The sequence below is a fragment of the Betta splendens genome, chromosome 21, assembly GCF_900634795.4.
Source record: "Betta splendens chromosome 21, fBetSpl5.4, whole genome shotgun sequence".
Lineage (NCBI taxonomy): Eukaryota > Metazoa > Chordata > Actinopteri > Anabantiformes > Osphronemidae > Betta > Betta splendens.
The window spans coordinates 17,114,341-17,134,955 of record NC_040899.1 but is presented as its reverse complement, the minus strand read 5'-3'; the positions used below and the strand labels follow the sequence as shown (position 1 = coordinate 17,134,955).

The 20,615-nt window shown below is 38.7% G+C and overlaps 1 protein-coding gene and 1 non-coding gene across 2 annotated transcripts in view; one reads left to right on the top strand and one right to left on the bottom strand.

Moving 5' to 3' along the window:
* Positions 1-20,615, bottom strand: part of clasp1a (cytoplasmic linker associated protein 1a) — a 52,223-nt gene that overhangs the window by 23,591 nt on the left and 8,017 nt on the right. Inside the window, exons 3-12 of the mRNA XM_055504909.1 lie at positions 12,022-12,100; positions 11,348-11,451; positions 10,836-10,927; positions 10,581-10,656; positions 10,203-10,300; positions 8,662-8,732; positions 1,851-1,991; positions 1,664-1,737; positions 1,237-1,329; positions 978-1,123 (exon numbers count right to left, since the gene is read on the bottom strand). Coding sequence (XP_055360884.1) covers positions 978-1,123; positions 1,237-1,329; positions 1,664-1,737; positions 1,851-1,991; positions 8,662-8,732; positions 10,203-10,300; positions 10,581-10,656; positions 10,836-10,927; positions 11,348-11,451; positions 12,022-12,100 — 974 coding nt within the window. The remainder of the gene's footprint in view (positions 1-977; positions 1,124-1,236; positions 1,330-1,663; positions 1,738-1,850; positions 1,992-8,661; positions 8,733-10,202; positions 10,301-10,580; positions 10,657-10,835; positions 10,928-11,347; positions 11,452-12,021; positions 12,101-20,615) is intronic.
* LOC114847857 (U4atac minor spliceosomal RNA) lies at positions 12,510-12,636 on the top strand. The gene has a single exon (XR_003784288.1). It is a non-coding gene; the product is annotated as a U4atac minor spliceosomal RNA (small nuclear RNA).

Genomic DNA, 20,615 nt, shown 5'->3' with positions numbered 1-20,615 from the left:
AGTTAAAAGCAGTGCTGAGACAGTTGCTGTCAACATCTACATGAATGTTAAAGTCTCCCACTACAATGACTTTATCTGTGCTAAGAACTAAGTCAGATAAGAATTCAGAGAATTCAGTTAAGAACTCTGAATATGGAGCAGGAGGACGGTAAACAATACAAAACACAACTGGTTTCTGAGTTTTAGGGTCTGGGTGAGAAAGGCTCAGAGTGAGGCTCTCAAATGAGTTATAACTATGTTTAGGTTTAGGAGTAATTAATAAATCTGATTTATAAACTGCTGCTACTCCTCCACCTCTACCTGTACTTCTTGGAACATGATAGTTTTCCTTTTACATTTTTTAACCCTTCAAAATGAAAAGAACACATTTGAGGTATGTAACAGATTAACAACAACAATTCCTCCCAATGTTCATGGCCAAAAATTATGATCAGACCTGGTCATGAAAACTACTTATACGTTTTCTACTTGCTTCTACTACTTTTACCTAATAAAACAAAGAGGCAAATATAAATACAAGAGATTTGACCTACCCCAAACACAAATGGTTTGAAGTTGCTTGAGAGGAAAGTTATGATGGTCAGGAGCTGACAGAACTAATGAAGCTTTCATCTATTCATCAACCTCCTGCTCTTTCAGTGCATCTCCTTCAGTTCCACCTCATCAGGATTGTATTAAAATTTGGATGATAGATGTTCTTGGGTGGAAAGCACGAGGCTCATTTAATAGCCAAGCAGGACTCATTTCCATTAGCTTAAGTATGTGCAAAGGAAATATTTTAAAAGGCCACATCCCAGCACAGTTATTATGGTCTATTTGCTAAAACAAAATCTTTCCAATTAAACCACCAATGGTTATCATTTTAAATTTCATGATTCATCATTGTGTTATTCTGCTTAAATGTGATAAAGTACATTAACCTTTCACCAATTTACCATAACAATATCAGATAAAAAACCCAAAGTAAAGACTCTTACCCTAGCGTGATGCAGGCCTCACGGACCACCTGGGAGCGCAGGTCTTTTGCTGAAAGTTTAAAGGGAGCCTCTAGGAGACGAAGCTGCTGAGGGAATCCCTCATAATCTATAGCTCCAGCCAACATAAGCGAACGGACCCTTTTCAACTTGACAGGAAAAGAGAAGAGAGAAAAGAAGAATTAGACTAAATATTACTATTGCTGTACCTATTTACCTGTATGCGTCTGTGAGGAGCATAAGTTTGGTTTGTGAATAGTACCGCTACCACTCGGTGCTCCCAATCATGCTTGTCATCAGACAGCACCTCTCGGATTTTGGTCAGCTGATCCTCTAGCTCTCTGTTTGAGTAGATCTGGATTCAGAAGAAAGATAAAAATACAATTAAGAAAAAGATTTAATAGTACTGTATGATACATTATAGTGACTTACACGTATTGATCTTGCAGAGTTATAATTAGAGCATGTCTCTTTTTGTGCTGCATTTTAGCCTTTATAATAAAAATCAGTCTTAACACAAGCAGCTGTGTGAGGCTGTGCTTTGGAGCTTTGTTCTTATGCCACAATGTTGGCTTAGCCCAGAACCCAGCTTACGCTAACATGCACCAGTACAGCTAAGGCTGATGAGAAATTTATTAGCTTACCTGAACTTACAGGTTAAATAATGTTTGTATGATCAATGATCGTACCTGCACTGAGGGCACGTCTTCAAAGGCTTTTATAAAATCCTCTTCATCAACAGCACCTGCTCCTGCTTCCTTACCTTTAAAAGTACACAGAACTTAATTTAGCATAAAAAGGAAACCTCAGAGACTGTGGAGTACATGTAAATAGAGTATGGCCTTGGGCATGTGTGCAGTGTGGGCCCTTTCCTACCTGGAGCCTTAGCTGCACTAGCTGAGCTGGGTCTTCTGACAGAACCCATTATGGCCCTTCTGCCACTAGGAGGTGCCTTGGAGGACGAGGATGAGGAGGACCGGCCTCCATCCACTGAATCTTCATCCTCAAAGTTCTTATCTGCAGCAATAGAGGAAAAAAGGTGCATGCATAAAAAACAGACAAATTCTTTACATGATGGCTCTTACTTCCTAAAAGAATCAATGTATTACAGCTGATTCAGACAAACCGCACCCTTCCTCACAGGTCATTGCTTTTCCTGGCATTAGTATCTGACCCGTGGTTAAATGCATCGTCATTCTCATTACTCTGGCTACAGAGTATTCTCCACCTATCTGACTTTAATGTGGGCTGGCAGCCACACATGTCCCCCTGTCACCTGCCCGACATGACCATTCACATGAAAGAAAGATCTGGAGTTACAGCAGCAGCAGAGAAAAACAATACTTTTTTTTCCTCTAAAGTCATTATCATTAGAATAAATATGCTCCTGAAGACTGACTTTATAAATTACATATACACATTAATTCCAAAATATGCTGTGAACACAGCTCAGCTGCAAAGACAACCACAATGACACTGCATGTCTGACAAACACAAAAACTGTGGCAGACAAAGACAATGAGCAACAGCTGGGGAGACAGGAGAGCTAAACAGGGAGACACGGAGGAAGATGAGACAAAATAAATAACAGCACAGACAGGAAGCAATAGCAAGCAAGGACAGACGGAAAATAAGGAATCATCAATAGAATGGTCCTTACAAACACAGATTTTTGAAATTGGCAAATTAATAGAAGATTCTGTACGCGAGAATGACTGCTCATAATCAGCTTTCTAAGATAGGATAAAAATAAATAAATAACTGGACTACAAATGTTGCCAGTCACAGCAGTATAGCCTCATTGCGACGTAGACGTTGTGCTACATTCTACACCCTCTAGGTGTCGCAATCCACTGCAAACACACTGCAAACACACTTAAACACTCTCAAGCTGCTGAAGATGTAATGGAACTGCAGAACCACCAATAATGATTGTGAATGACATATTTATATAAGTGGGGGCCTTTTCTCTCCTACTTTTTATGACTGAAAGGCCCAAAGGCACTAAGGAGAAAGTTTGAGTGTCAGGGTTTAGCTCTCCATAACAGGAGGGGTGTCACGTAAAAACAACTTCTTTAAACAGTGTCATGTAACTATTATTTCTGTATCTCACACTTATTCTTTCTGTAATTGTCTTTTCTGTCACTCTCTTCCTCACTGGACTCTTTTCTACCTCCTTCTAGTGTTGCCTGGCCTCTCATCCATCAAGCCCTGGGCTTTATCTCTCACACTGGCCCAAGGTTAGTCAGCAGCCTGTGGTGTTACATAAGAAGCAGATGACTGATGATCAGCATTATGTCATAAGAACAAGGATGTCTCTTTTTGCTGGCAAGCCAGAGGCTGCTGGTCTCCCAGCAAAAAAATCTTTCTTGTGGCTAGACATCTGTTTTAATAAAAAGGTACAACATTTACCAGTATCTGAAAACATTTTGTTTTCTCAAGAAAGAAGTTTAGGAGCGAACTCTTGCTCACAGCTGGAAAAACATTTTGCTGATATGAGTCTAGTGATGAAAAACTGACTTCTGTTCTTCTGTATTTTCTGTAGAGACTTACGAGATCCTATAAAGCTCCAAAAAGTACCAGAGGACAAAACGGTCATAAAGTTCAGGTTGTGCTGACAGGTGCTGCTCAGAAGACTTGGAGCTAGCAGTAATATCAGAACCTTACTGAACTACAGCACAGTCAAATTCTATCCTAAATCTCCACCAAACAAACACGGAGCACCTTACAATGCTACTGGGTCGGGTTTATGTTCTAACTCATGTTAGACAGTTTAATTGGGAGCCACGTCTTCTGGTGCAACCAGATTTAGATAAAAAAATGGGCTAAGCCACTGTTTTAATAAACAACAGAAATGTTCTTGCAAACCATCTCAGTTTCAGCTCCAGTGTATAAAAAACAATCTAATAAGATGTAAGTTTAAGGCCAGTCAGTACAGAATTGGTATCAACACACTGCCAACTGCCATCATCACAGACATCAGCTGTCTAACACTCTTTAGTTTTATTATTAGCAAAACAACCCATTCATGCTCTTAGCATCTGCCACTCACAAAATGACCATCATTTTAAAAACATCACATCAATCTCTTGACAACGGGGTTTGTGTGTTTGTACAGATTTCAGAAGAGTTGCCACAGATAAGCTGTGTGTTTGCAGAGAGGCCACCATTAATGCAGTATCTCATTATGCCAATCATCTTTCATCTGAACAGTCTGTTTAACCGGAGTAACAGAGGCCTACTTGTCCGTTTGGCTTCACAGCCACAGTAGGGGAGACAATCACACCATTCACAAGACAGCAATTCATCCAGTTCTCTCGTCTTGTCTTGATTAATGGCATACTGTAGCATCCTCAAAATGCCTGGATGGCTGTGGCTCTGAAACCAGGTAATCCCTGTTTCTTCCTGGGGAGTTTCCTGTACATAAACACTCCATTCCAAACCATGGAATTGGATTCAGGAACATTCAGGAAGTCTGACACAACAGTTAGAAATAAAGACAAAAAATTGAACAATTAAAATGTTCAAAAAGAGGCAAAGAAGAAGAAGATAAACATAAAGACAACATAAAGCTAATTGCTGACTAGGCTGATCTGGTCTTAGGCAATCAAAGTTTAGGTCTGACACAAGTCTCTGGAATACATAGAAGCTGTTCATCGGGTGATCTCAGGTTACATAGGTCTGATATAGAGCAGATAAAAGGCCCTTTGCAAGGGTCTGAAACAGGTGTAATATCATAATGCAGTAAAATCTCTAAAACAATTTGGAGCTGATTAATGGATTGTTAACTAAAGTTTAAGAAGTGTTACAGAGGTTATACAGAACAGCATTCTCTTTCAGGTTACATTCAATATGCTGTGAATATTACGGAGGAGACAAATACATAATTGCACTCAAAACTCAAGTTACTGTATAGAATAGATGGGGTTTAGACAGCTTAAAAGCTAGATGAATTTCCCAGATACGCAACACTCATTAAGCTTTCTTTCTGCCTGCGCGTTGATCAAAGGGGTTTCATAAATTCCTTCTTTTTGTCCACCCACTTTTTGTCCACCCACCTACATTTCCTCCATCATGCAACACATGGTTCAACACACACAGCGCTCAAGCCCCCACTTAGGCACAGCCTCACTCGTGTCCACTCAACTCCGTGAGACTGGCAGACGCAAGGCTTTGATCGTCTTTTTAATCCTGGAACATTTTCTTACCTTCACTTTGATCGCTGACATGATAGTGATGAAGGCGACTAATGTAGATAAGCTCTGCTTGTCACAGCAGCCTCAGCTTTGGGAAATGACAGAGTTGCAGTGTAGGCAAAGTAAATGTAACAGCAACACGCTGAAGGCAGATACACAAAAGTCTAAACTGTCAACTGTTTTTTAGAGATGGCTACTGGAGATGGTTCAAAGCAATATTAGAATACTGTGGATGTAGGACTATAGATCCTGGAATAAAATGTCCAATTGTATTTGCTGATAAAAAAAATAAATGATCAATTAATTATCTGAGATATTCACATCTATACTGTATTAACTGAAAATGCTGGATCTCAGTGGAACCTTTTAATTGCCAGTAATGGACCTGACCTTACTTGCTGACCCATCACTGTTATCAGCACTGTTTCAGTTTCACTGATGCCCCTTACTGTTAAGAAGTACATTTGTCTATTTCAGGGTATGCATTCAATTCAGTGGTACACAGAAACAAAAGTGGGACAACGCAAAATCTGCAGGAGGTATCTGGCAGATCACAATTGTAAACAAAGGGTTTGCAATTAAATCTTACGATGGCAAGTCAAGTTAACTCCAAATGAACTTGCTACTGCTGTATGAATAAAGATAAATCAGTGGATTGAATAACAAACAGACATCTAAAGAGTGCACATATCAACAGAAATGCTCCTCACCTAAAGCAGAACTGGACTAAGACGAAGCAAGTGTTGTTTCAGACCAGCTACTGGAGCTGGGCCCATTTGCACAGAGTAAAAACAGGAGGAAGAAAAGGAAGCATTGGACTGCTGCGCTGCACCACAACAAAAACAACTATTCACTCGGAGGCAACACAGTGTCCTGTGACTTAAAGCATCAGTGGGACTATACTGTAGAGAAGAAGGTTTATTTTTAAAGGAGGCTGAATCAAAACATGGTTCACTGCAGACAGACAAATTACATGAGAGTTGTTTTCATTTTATCAAAAAATGCTTTGTAATCAAACAGTGCTACCTATGTACGATATAAACCTTAGTAAAGAGGAACCCTATTCTCTTTCTTACCTTCTCCAGCTGTCATGGTGCACGTCCACTACACACTGAAGTCACAGAGGAATGCTGCTGCTCATCTGATAGATAGCTCTCCCCCGCTCGCTCTCTCTCTCTCTCCTTAGTCTCTGCCCTACATTTCTCGCCCACTGTTTATCACTCAACTGTGTTATAGCAGTGGCCACTTTGTTTTTTCTCTGTATCCTACTCCTCTATCTTTCCCTCCACAGTAGCTCTGCCCCCTTTTTCTATTCCCCTTGCCTAAACATACAGATCCCGCTGCCTCTATCTATTTCATAGGTAGATATCACATATTACAAGTATGAGGAGGAATTCCTTGTCTTTATCATTACAACACTATGAATAGAAGGAGGCCAGTGTGGTTTTGTTCCATTGATTACCTGTTCGTTAACATCATTGATGTAATGCATGAAAACTCACTACATTATGACACATTATAACGCCTAACTCTGTTTATTTCTAGGCCGTTAGCATCTGTCACATTAAATCAGTAATTTGGCAGCTTTGAGGCACATAACTTAAAGTCAGCACTATTTTGCACAAGAAGCTGACAATGATGAATACGATACTCAGCTAAGTGCTAATATGAGTCATGGTTCTAAACAAACTTAGCACAATTTCTTTATTTTTGATATTTTATGTTTTGGACTAATTTAATGTATTTAGTTGTGGTTCACCCAGTCCGAAATTTATTTCTATATGTTTCTAGACACTGAACTGTCCAAAAGCAAGTACAGTATATTGACTCATGATATGAATTTTACATGTTTGAAGGTATCTATTCACTCTTGGACTCACAGGATTACAGGATTAGGGCTGCAACAAACGATTATTTTGACAATCGGTTAATCTTTCAATTACTTTTTCGATTAATCGAATTAAAATAAAATGATATATATTATTTGATGTTTTGCTTTTAAGAAATCCCTTATCAGGGTTTTTTTTAACTAAATTTTGATTTTGACTCTTTAGATCTCAAACAAAACACAAAATCCAGAGTTTGAATGATAAAACTTAGCTTCATTAAACAAAGCAAGCATAGAGTTTTATTCCAATGTGAAGATCTGCAGCAGCTCCAGTCAACGTGACTGTGGGAGAAAACCCAGGAAGACAAAGGAGAATATCCACACAGACTCCTGAGCTTCTTCTGGCTCTGAGGTAACAGTGACTAATAATGCTGCTGTTACATTTAGTGTCTGCACCGTTTAAGTTGCGCTGTTCTGTAGTGGCGCCGTTCACTATGTAGCGAAAGAGATGATTGTAGGGCCAGCAGAAGCTCGCGACAGAACAGATAAATTAACAAAGTAAATTTTGCTTATTTAACACGCTGCATAGTCAAATGAGCAGCCCGACTAATCGATAATGGCGAATCATTTTTGATAAATTTCCGTCAACGATTATTATCGATTCGTTGTTGCAGCCCTATACAGGATCATAATATGAAGTGTTATGTGCTCAGAAGTTTATGTATGGCATGCTAAGGTTTAGGTGATGATCATAATTTTATTACCAGGGTTCAGGGTAGTCAGGGTTGATTTTGGTTAACTGTGTAGATTCATGTCACACTTTGTTTCATGCTACAGTAGGTAGTGGATACACTTTTGCTTTGCTCCAAATCTAGTGCAGTTCATCCCTGTTTTCCCTTCACCTCCTTAGAAACCTTAGAAACCTTTATAACTTGGTGGTTCTGAGCTGGCCATCACTTACCAGTACAGCTATGCTCTACACTCATTGGCCACTTTATTAGCAACACCTAAACAGCTATATTCAATTAAACACTGCCATTGATTCCATTCTTACTGTACAAGTCATGACTTTTAGTTTTCAAAAGTGGTCAGAAAGGTAACACATACGAGAAAAAAAACTTCTCAGTCTGTTTGTTTTGACGTGGTATGTATAGTGAGACATCTCTGTAAGTCTGTTTGGGTCTGAGTAAAATTAGCACCTGTGGGCAGTCCATCTAGCCTGAAATGCCCCCATTGAGACACACTACACACGTAAAATACATACAGAATACAATATAATAATTCTAAATGAAGTTGAAAATTCCTGACACAGGAGAGTCATAACCACCTAAATATTTAACGCTTTTTAAAAAACACAAATGCACTCAGAAGCCAGAGCAAGACAGGCAGGGATATTATACTGAGCACTTATTGGAATAATGTACATGCTCATTGTTCTGTCCACTTCACACAGTCTTCAGAGTTAGCAAGAAAAATGTTGAACAATGAATGGAGGACTACACCACAGTCCATTTTAAGAAGATTTTATATATACTACACACACACACACCCACCCACCCACACACACACATACACACACATACACACATATAAATAGCCATCACAAAACTCAAACACTGGAGCACTGAACTCAAAAACAATGACTCACAAGTCCAGTGCTTACCTGAGCCGGAGGATGAGATCATGTTGCCAGATCTTTGGACTTCATCAAATTTGCTGAAGATTACATTCAACCTATAAATGCACAAATAGAGCAGGACAATTTTTTTACATTTTAATTCAAACAGGTTTGTTGGAACAATGATATATAATAAAAGAAAAAAAGATTAATACAAGTGTCAAAAATACAGAGAGATGGACTCTGAACATCTTCTAGCACTTTAAAAGTGGTAAGTGCCCCGAGACTAAAATAGATGACATCTAACACAGCTACACTGATGACTAGCTGGCGTTAAAATGAGGGGAAGGGGTAGCTGGGATGAATTTGAAAGACGTACAGTATGGTGTAAAAAAGGACTTAAAACCTGAGACTATATTGTTTTAATTCAGCTATGATGGTGTTTAAATTGCATCTTTGGGTGGACTGGACTATATTATAGAGATGTAATTTGTGTTCTGCATTACTGGTGGATGGTGGGGTTAATGTAATGCTGTAATGCTATGTAATGTAGTGTTGGCTCTTTTTCTTTAGCCAACCAGAGTAGCCTGGGAAACAGATGCTTTGGTAACCGCTGTATCAGTAACTTTGTCCAGTGTAGCTAGCAGTTGCCCACATTAGCATCCAAGGTCTTGTTGTGTACTTATGTGTCTATTGCAGTTTCTGTATTTGCTTGCCTGGAGGGTGATGTCAGGTGACCTTTCAGGGTGAGTGCTGCATTTGTGGATAATTAGCTTAAGATGACAAGAATAATGCATTTAAAAATGTGTGAAATGTATCGATAAAAAGCACAAAGAGCATGGGAGTCCTTTTTTCTCCAGTCCCACAAACTGTTAGCTATAGTTCCATTGTTTCTTCTTTTGGCAACCTTCCCCCAGGTTCAAAACATCTCAGAGTTCTTCTCATTGGCCCAAGAAAAAGGTCCACTAGTGCACATCTCTGGCTAAGGCCTGTTTAAGGTAGTTTCAGCTAAAAAGTAGCAGTCAGTTAAAAGCCCTATCACTACCTTAGGAAGGTTTTCTGATACATACTTTTTCCCTTCCCGTCTTTTCCTTTTCCTACAAATAGCCTATGACCGGTATAAAACTGCCATGCTCTATCTGTGCAAAATAACGCTGGTTCTCCGGTCTTAGATCCACTTACCAAATCTGTGTGGGTGGTGGCTTCTGTGCCCTCCTTCTACATAAATTTTAAATTAGAAACTACATTTCACACTTTCACACACTTTTTTCAGTAAAGAGAACAGGCAATTGTCCAACAATACAGGGCAGGTTCACAAGAAGAACAAAACAAGGCGAGTATAAGCTAAGAACCTAGAACAGCTGAGAGACAACACATCGGGTCTCATGTTTCACTTAAATTTTTGGAAAATGTGTAAAATACTAACAGGGGGTCAATTTCTAGGTTTCAGGACAAAAGGTGCAAACAATTCCATCAGGTGTAGAAGCAAGTGTAAATTGTTCACCAAATAAAACCTGAAAACAAACTGTGTGAAAAGACATGTGGTGTGGGGAGGGATAAGTGCAGTGAGACAAACAGCAACGTACCGTGACTGTGGAAGGCCCTTTTTGCTGAGGTCCATTCTCACGCGCTCACCCACGTGCCTGTAGATTTCCACCAGGCAGCTCATAGCTCCATCACGTACCTGATGACAAAATCAGTCAAAAGTTTATTCAGTGTTGGGGTCTTTGTAGCCAAAGCTACAAAGACCCCATCATGGTTGGATCATGGTCCAGCAGCTGAACACCTGCCTTGTCTTATTCTGCCACTAGATGGAGTATTATGTCTGATTCTCACTCTAAACATGAATAAAGTCTCACCAAATACTGCAAACCTCCCTTATATCTGATATATATTCATTAAAAAAACTAGCTGGTAGATAAGTTATTCTGTGGTGGTGTTCTTCATTTTTTTTATTATTTTACCTGGCTTGTGGGGTCCCCGAGAAGGTTGCATATGTGGGGAACAATTTTACTAAGAGTCAGACCTTGAGCTCCATACCTGAAATATATAAATTACAACAGACACATGAATTCCTGCTCCTAAAATCCTACTAAAATAAATGGATTGCATTGGCAAATTTTAGTAGTGGCTAATTTAGCATTTAGTAATATACAGTAACGAATTTTTACTATTAAATTCAGGGAAACATGTTGAATACAAAAATAAATAGGACTCACATGTTCAGTGTGGCGATGAGACAAAGGCAAACTCCTTCTCTGGTCCTGTTGTTCTTGTGTTTGAAGCCTCCTAGCATCCTGTCCCATACATACTGTGACCACACACACAGCAAACACATTATAGCCTAGGCAATCATCAACACACAAGGCCACTGACTTGATGCAGATCTCAGAGAACTGTCACCAAAATATTGTTTTGATTTCACAAATTATCTATGAAGTCTAACAACCAAAGCTATTTTTGTTTTGGCTATTTTAATTTAAATGTATGGCTGTTGCTATGAATCACCTCACTAAAATGCAGAAGGAAAGCAGCCAGTTTATCTAGCCAACCAGCTGATGACAAATTTATTCTAACTAACACGTCTTAGTTTTTGTGAAGCTGCTAATATGCCGCAAATTTCAGAATTCTGTTTGTTTTACTGAGTATATTTGTATGCCGTTGTTCAACGCCAGCAGAGTACAGTACAGCAAAACTTGATATATGTGGAGTTCTACATGTGTGTTGGTACCTGTGGGGTGGCCGCTTGTTCCATGATCTTTAGCAGCACTGTTTGGTCTTGGTCTCGCACTTGGTCTTTGGCATCTCCTAGACGATCTATAAGGCTTGGCAGAACTGAAGAAAGACAAAGGCAGAAAGAAGATTCTTAGTATGAGTGGGCATGAGACTTTTTGCAACTCAATGGAGCATTGGGGCAAGTCCCACAATAGCTCCCAGTAGATCCCCTTATAAACAGCAAGAAAGTCAGGACAGAAAGATAAGGGAGGACTTTTAGAGTCATTCTTATTTAACTTAAGTACAGATGACTGAAAGGAAGTAGCCAGAAACTACAAGGGTGTGGAAACAACATTTCCATGTCAAAGACACACCCACTTCAGCGCAATCTGATTGGCAACATATTTAGTTGTTACTAAACAAGTCAAAGCAGGCTTTCAGGGGAGTGTATGTTGGAGCGTGTTTAGTTCAAATGCTGTTCTATAAGTTGTATAATTAAAATGTGTCTGATGCATAAAACTTTAATGATGAACTCAACTAAAAACAACAGAGTCTTCTTTGCTTCAAGTGCTCAAATATTAAATCCGTAACAGACAAAAGGGTACAACACACTAATCAAAGGTCACTAAACAACATATAAACCTAATTAAAAACTTATCACAATGAAGCACATTCAAATCTGAACTGTACCTGTTCCCACCTGGGCCCGGAACCTGTCCTGTAACCTTGTTAATAAGGCAGATAAAAGGTCCAGGCCAAGAAGAGCCACCTAGTGGAGACACAAGATAAAACAGTGATATAAACTGAGATTTGAAATGCTTCATTAATATGAACCATACATGTATTCTGACAACTTAGATGTGTAAGTGAATAAACAATATAGAAAAATAAACAATTGTTCAACATGTCTAAAAGAGCTCAAATTAAAGCAAATTATTAAAGTACTTATATTGAATGGTTGCAAAGGATCATGGGTAAACTTTTTCTTTTCTTTAGTGCTCATAGATGGCAATTCCTTGTGTAACATCATCAATGTCAAATAATTTAAACATATTACTGCTGGGACTTTTGTAGCAACCAAACACTTCTTCTAAATCGTTGTTGTGTTGCAGCACTATGACTGTAGCACCGCTGTCCAAACACTGACACACACACACACTCTAGCTCCTCCCTCCTCAACCGTCCTTGTCTTGGGGTGAGAGAACTACTCAATGAGCGCTTGGTTAGAGTAGTCCTGCGGACACCAGAACAACGCATTAGCACCACCTGAACTCTTGTTCAGGTTCTGGTGCAATTTTTAGAAACCATTAACATGTTTAAATAGAACCAGTAATGCAACTTTCACCGTAATTATCACATTTATATGGGAGTTTTGGGATCTAACTAAACTCAAGATTTCACTCACAACTGGTTGGCTCCACCTCTCCGCCTCTTCTCCAATCACATCAGCAGAATTGCTGATCTATGATTTGCGGATTGTGAACTGAATCTCTGGTGTGAGATAAGGCAGGAAAAGCAAAGAAACATTTCCCCAAATTTATCCCAGCATGGTACGTGCACATATTAATACCTGTAAATTAAAATGTTTTTTTTTAAATAAATTAGTGACAATAAAGTACAATGTATATGCTTTTCTCATTTCCTTTATTAGTATATTGCTGGATCCCACTATTGGTATAATCGAAAACCCTGGAAAAGACTAATATATAGAATATAGACTAATATTGGTGCATCGCTGGATCCTGTGAAGTCTATAAAGCAGGAGAAACAGTCTCTTAAACTGTCTTTAAAATGATTTTGAGACTGCATTATTTATAAGTAAAAATTTACGAAAGGTATTCCTCAAGTTACAGAAGCACACTTGCAGACCTCACATTATTTCTAATGTTTATATCAGAGCCACAATATCACTTGTTTTCTACCACCTGGTCCTTGCAAGTGTCTCTGGCACATTGAAGAACATTGATCGGTGAGACCTGTCAGTCGGGCAAGAGGTAGAAAACAACATGGACAGGTCACTGGTCCATCACTTATAGACAGACAAACCACTCACTGCTGCCCACACACAATCTCCAGTCGACAGTGGGAGGAAACCAGAGTAGCTGGAGAAAACATATAGTATGCAGGCACGGGGAGAACAACACAAAGCAAGACACCTGCGTGACCCTGGAATCTAACCACCTGCCTGGTCACCATGTTGGCCACATTCATATATTAATTAAAACAATGTATCCAATAAAATAAACTATAATAAGATAAGTCAAACTTTATTAATCCCCTTGGGGAAATTATTTTCTTTGCATTTGATCCACACACACAAGTAGTAGCAGTAAGCAGCCATCCATGGGGTGCTCAGGGAGGTAGTGTTAGGTGTCTTGCTCAAAGACACACCTAGTTGGATCAACTCGATTTGAACAGGCAACCTCCTGACCTCCAGACCAACACTCTACCCACTGGGCAAAATCAAACCAATAATTTCATTCTAATACCTTGACCTTTGTTCTATCAACTAGATTCAATTCAGCACATCAAATTCTTGCTTATAGCACTTTTCATGTTTGTCTTCCTTTATTTTCATCAGCTCTAATAGGTTTGATATTTCCTCATTTCCTGCATGCTGTGACACCAGTGTTTGTATTTCATAAGCACAAATTATATTTCACCAAGGTTTTTGAAGGTACGCAGTGAACTGGTAGAGGGCATCCCAGCATTCACTGGTCTAATCCTCAGGTTTACAGGACTAATCCTCAGATCAGTCACTTTGTTCTCCAACTGAAAGGAATTACAATAATTAGACTGCGAGAGGGAACAGAGCCCAAATTATCAGCAGTGCACAGAAGCTAATCTGTTTTTAGCCTTGAGTGTAGACGGCCGTTGTGTTTGTTTTAGAGGAAAAACATTATTTAGAGTTGTAGAGAAGTTATCAGTATCTTGCATCTGTCTCTATGAGGTGCCATGCGGGACATAATTCTAGCTAGCTATTCTAGAGCTAGCGTTTTAGTAGTTGTGTATATTGAGCTAGCGTTTCAGTAGTTTGCATGAGAGCTAGCGTTTTAGTAGTGTGTATGAGAGCTAGCGTTTCAGTAGTGTGTATGAGAGTAGCGTTTCAGTAGTTTGCATGAGAGCTAGCGTTTTAGTAGTGTGTATGAGAGCTAGCGTTTCAGTAGCGTGTATGAGAGTAGCGTTTTAGTATTGTGTATGAGAGCTAGCGTTTCAGTAGTGTGTATGAGAGTAGCGTTTCAGAAGTTTGCATGAGAGCTAGCGTTTTAGTAGTGTGTATGAGAGCTAGCGTTTCAGTAGTGTGTATGAGAGTAGCGTTTCAGTAGTTTGCACGAGACCTAGCGTTTTAGTAGCGTGTATGACAGCTAGCGTTTCAGTAGTGTGTATGAGAGTAGCGTTTCAGTAGTGTGTATGAGAGTAGCGTTTCAGTAGTTTGCACGAGACCTAGCGTTTTAGTAGCGTGTATGACAGCTAGCGTTTCAGTAGTGTGTATGAGAGTAGCGTTTCAGTAGTGTGTATGAGAGTAGCGTTTTAGTATTGTGTATGAGAGCTAGCATTTCAGTAGTGTGTATGAGAGTAGCATTTTAGTATTGTGTATGAGAGCTAGCAGTTTAGTAGTTTGCATGAGAGCTAGCGTTTTAGTAGTGTGTATGAGAGGTTAACTTTCAGTGAAAACAGAAGGCATTTCATCGAAGAAGGAAGGTGATGAAAAAACAGCAAATTCCAAAATAAAATCTAGTAAGCCAAGCTAATAGTTGCGCTGTCCCACGCTGTATGATCGCAGACAGACACAGTAGCTTGTACTTCCTCGGTGCCTTATAATTATTAAGCAAACCTTCAGCAGCACTACCTCTTTTTCTACTTCATACTAAATAACACTGGCTGAATACTCAGAGACGTTGAGATAAACAAGGGCTTTTGTCTGAAACGGGTACATTTTTCCAGGTCCAACCTAAGGCTGTAACACACAAAGAATCTAATGATTCAGCACATAAACAGACAGTTGTTCTTGGGCCTTGAATGGTCATGGGACCCTGTATGACAGAAATGAATGTTGCTGCAGATAGAGACAGAGGAGTCAAACCAAACCATTGACCACCCCATACGTTTGCGTGTGTATTAGATGTGGATGTTCATTTTATAGCCCTTATATTTGTTATGATGTTATCTGTCTTTTAGCAAGTAAATTCAGTTCTGTGGAGTCATGTGTGACATACCTTTATAGATAATACCAAATGAAACTTTGTTGTTTCAACATGAGACTGTTTGATCAGCCAAAACAATTATAAACTGTCAAAAACATAGCAGAGCAGTTTTAAACTAATGTCCCAGTGAAAAGGATGGGATAAGATTCGGCTTCATTAAAAGGTGTTTGAAGGTAGATTGGCTTAATCGGCATTTCTGCTTTTTCTGTAGGTTTACACTTCACGCTTCTGAATTAGTGTTTCAGCTAAAGATCGTATACTAGGCAGACTGACATACTACTACTGTGCAGTATAACAACTATAGCCATGGAATCAGTACACTGCTTTTAATTCAAATTCTCAGCCTTACAGGCATGGAGCTGGGTACATCCAAGCAACAGTCACAGGGTGGGTAATGTTGGTGTTATGCCAGCAATTGCAGACAGTAGCAAGGGTGCTATAATTTTCCTACAGTGGTTAGCCAGCAGTAACCTCCGATTGACTCAGCTCCATTCAGCAGAGCTCAGTACCTCAGGCATGGCAACTAGACAGCACAATGTACAGTATATACACATTATGAAAGTAGTGACGCACACAAATACACACACTCTTTTCCAGTTCACTTGCTCCAGAGGCTGCACTTCATGCTTGATTTACCACAGTGAAAACACTGAAGCAAGAGCCTCGTCCTCCAGACGTACTGCTACTGATACTAATGTGTACTATTGTACGTTATTTTTAGTATTTTCAACATGCTGAATGTTGAAAATGAAACAGGCTGAATATTATAATATGAAGAGACGTCTATATACGCATGGCAAAAAGTGTTTAAAAATATTTATATATATGTTTCACATTTTTGTCTGTCCAAAGACACTGCTTTGAGACACACACTGTAGTCCCTCATCAGATCAGGAGGCAGCCACCTGGAACAGTTTTCATACAGTCGTAGCACTTCAAAGTGACCACCTTTTTTACCGCAGTACATGCGCGTCGCCAGCGCGCCACGGGTGCGTCCCCGACTAAGGATTTTTAATCCTGCAGCCGGCTGAAAAAAATCAGGGTGCTAGTCTCATTTTAACCACCAGGTGACGAAAGATGTGAGGTCCGACTGTTCATTTCTATCCGTGTCTGCACATTAAGCACAAAAAACGATGTCGTGGAATTGTATCATTAAATGTAGAGTAGTTCATTTTATATTATATTTACATTTTTTTATAAATTTATTATTACAAATAGTAGAGATTATTATGCGTCTTTGCTCGGTAGTGTGGGCTAGTGTTTGTTGTCAATTGCCGAAGCTGCTGATGTTTTTACACAGTTTTCAGGCCAGCCGAGAGACATAGTCCCTCCTCCAGCCAATCCAATAGAATAATATAAGTATAATAACATAAAATAGGAATCTATATTTATTCATCAATCTGTGTTATAAATGTATTTTATATGCATATTTGTACTCGTCTTCTGGTTTGTTGATCATGAGGAAAAAATACAAAACAAACTAGATTTGTTTCGTTTCGTCCTCTCTTTATATGAGCGACAAACGGAATTCAAGTGTTGTTGTTTTTTCGACACAAGGCACGGAGTTGGATTAAAAGCTGATTTTTCGTTTTGAGAAAAAAATTAAAGAACGAAACACTAAGTCGTTATCTCGTTATAGCAGCGTTTAAGTTTAACCAAACTCTTAAAATTTACTCCAACCGCAATGACCTATAGTTTACTCTGCAATACAGAAAACAATAAGAAAGCAGAATTTAGATAAATGTTTTTAACTAAAGAACAGCCACTATCACAGACAGAAGTTTCTCTGACCTGATATGGGTGCCCCTAAGGAACAAATTAAGTATGTGTTTATTTCTAGTCTTCATGCAGCTGACTCCAGCTGTGTCCTAGAGGTAGAGATGTGACTTACCATGCGACAGCGAAGGTACTCATGAGTCCTGCCCTGAGCAGGACTCTAAAAACAGCACAGACATCAAAGCAGACGATAACTGAACACCTTTAATAAAAAAAACACACCAAACATATTTAAACACTGATTGAGTTGAGTGTCAAAAGCAATTTTCAGCAAGTCCCAGACACCTGAAGTGAACTGGTAATGAGCCGCTGATTATGGCAGTATTTGAGCTTGTAGCGCAGCTTGAGTCTGAGCTTTTCATACACTGCCATGACACCTGCCACACAGAATAGAGAAGACATCACTCTGTAGGCAGACAACAGTCACAATGAATGTGGCAGCATACCAACATTGCTAGCAAAAAGTGGACATGGAGGCAGAGAGACAGCTGAGTCAGCATGTCGCCATGCTTACACACAACACAGGATGTGAGGGTGTTGGTTGGTTTGGACTGATGAAGGTTACCAGTCACTTACAGGGACAAAGCATTATAATTAAAGCATGGACCATTCTGGTATTGTGGTAATATACAACTATTTATACATATCCAGTTAGAAAAAAATGCACATGCCTTATTTCTTTCTTATGGTGATGACCCTTTAAAACAAGCAGCAGTCCACAGAATCAGCGTATTCCTTTCCGTAACAGACATGTGACAATTGTGGTAGAATTTTGGTACACTTGGATTTTTCTGTGACAAGAAATCAAACCAAGTTTCCAAAATAATCAACTGATGATCAAAGCAAACAAGATCAGGAGTGAAAATGCCCTAGCACAGTTAAACATCCTTGTATGGTTCTCCATTTGTCTACATGCTGCACAAAAACCCTCACTTCCTGTTAAAGAGCAACACTACCTGTCTATGTAAGCTTTTAAATTTGAGCCACCAAACTTTTCTAAATGCACAAACAATTCCTAAATAAAGTGATGTCAACAAACAAGCTTATTGTTGGGGAGAACAATTTTGCATAATAGGGCTCTTTAAATCAAGGTTCATTTTCGCTGTGAAGAAAGGTCTGTTTCACATGAAAGCAGCCAGTACATTTTAATACTGGTTTGTCTATGACAAAGGGCAGCTCATCGTGGCCAACTTGACAGTGGCTTACTGTACTTCTGGACTTTGCTGACTTGGCAGAACATAGCCATACTAATAACATGAAACATGTTAAAGTGCAAGAAAATAGCTTTTAGTGACTACATCTGTTAAGCTAACTTGGACTTTAGTGTGAGAATACAACAGACCAAGTGTCTATGCCCATAAAATCTTATTTATTGGTATATTACCAATTTTCCAGTTTATTAGCTCAGATCATAGAGGTGACCAAATACTCCTCACATTAAAGATGCCTTTATGTCAAAAAGTTCACTAAGTCCAAAAGTTGACTACGGCAAACGATGAAAACGAGAAAATGTTGACAAAGATTAAAACGATGACAAAAGATGGCGATTAAAAAAGATGATGATTAAAAAGATGACCAAGGTCATAAAAATATGACAATCATTCAAAAGTTGACCAAGGTAAAAAGATGTCAGAGATTAAAAGGTTGATCAAGGTGCATTGTTGACAGTCATAAATAAGATGACTAGCTTTTTGATTTGAAGAGAGTATTTGTAAATAATTACTTAACTGTGTAATAGTTTAATAACTAGTAAAGATTTACCAGTCAGAAACAAAAATCTTGCCATTTAGGGTAATAAATTACATTGGCGCTTTTATTTTGAAAGGATTTAGAGGTCGTGTGTGAGTGATTATTAAACTATAAAATAGTCATTAGATAGTCAAAATTTATTATTCAATAGCAAGAATAGCCCTATTAAAGTAAAAGATTTAGATTAAGCCCTTTCAGAATAAAAGCACCCTAATAAGTGAGTGGTTATTTACTGAACACTAAAATAGTCTCATTAATGATTGGTAAGTTTTCAGAACCAGAAATCTTCTAATCTTGCCATTAAAGGTAATAAATTGTAATTGGTGCTTTTATTTTGAAAGGATTTGGAGGAAATTCGTGGGGGTAATTACTAAACTGTTAATCTATCTTTAAATAGTCATAATTAGCCATCTAAAAGCAGAAATATTGCTATTAAAGCTAATTATTTGGCTTGGTGCTTTTATTTTTTAAAGGATTTAGAGGAAGTGTGTGCTTAATTACTACACAATCCAATAGTGTAGTTGACTAATCAGTAATAAACATGGAACTGCTCTGAGCATCAGCAGTTTGACCTCTCAGTCAAATCTGCAGCTGCACCATGGAAACGAAAGGCGGGAAAATCAGGCTCACTCTACTCTGTGAAAGCAGACTTTAACCCTTGATAAATAGGCTTATTCCAGCAAAATCATAATAGGTATTACAAAAATATTTTCATTTTATGAATCCCAAGGCTTCCCTGAACATGTGGAGTTAAATTTATGTTTAAGGACAAAAGCTTGTAGCCACAGTCGCAATTTCAAAATATGTCTCCTCCTGTTTTTTTTCTCCAGACGTCTGCCGAAAATTATCATTAGAGTTTATGGGAGAATTTCAGGATCTCTCCGTGCTTTGAGGTCGATAGCGACGAAGGTATAGGTCTGAGGGTACAGCCAGACACATCATTAGAAAGAAGACAAGTATGACTACATTTTAGTGAAATAATTACGTTGATAGAATAAAAATTGTGGCTGTAGTGACGAGTTAAAGACATAAGTTCTGTCTTTAAAAAGCGCACCCTCGCACTGTAGCTGTGACATCACGCACTCTAGCAGACACAATACACACTAATGGAAAAGCTGAAAATTTAACAAAAAACACACGATATTTAAACGCTCACAAGTTGAAAAGTATAGAAGATACGTGGACGCTGACTGACACTGATAAAGTTAAAAGATGATAGACGCTTTTGAAGTTGAAATGACGTTTCTACTCCAAGGTATGACGATGATAGACGCTGACGAAAAGAGGGAAGTTGACAAAAAGTTGAACGATGATTCCCATAGACGACCATTATAAAAAAACGATGAAAAAAGTTGAATAACAATAAAAGTTTAATAGGTGAAAACATAAAAAATATTAGCACACATCTCCTGAAGATGACACACATTTAGAAAGTTGAACGACAATTCTACGATTAAGTGTTAAAAAAGTAGATAGCAATTGAAAAAAGAGCGGAAGAAGAAGAAGAAGTAGCGGAATAATAAAGACCGAAGATAACAATAGTGTGAGAGCTGT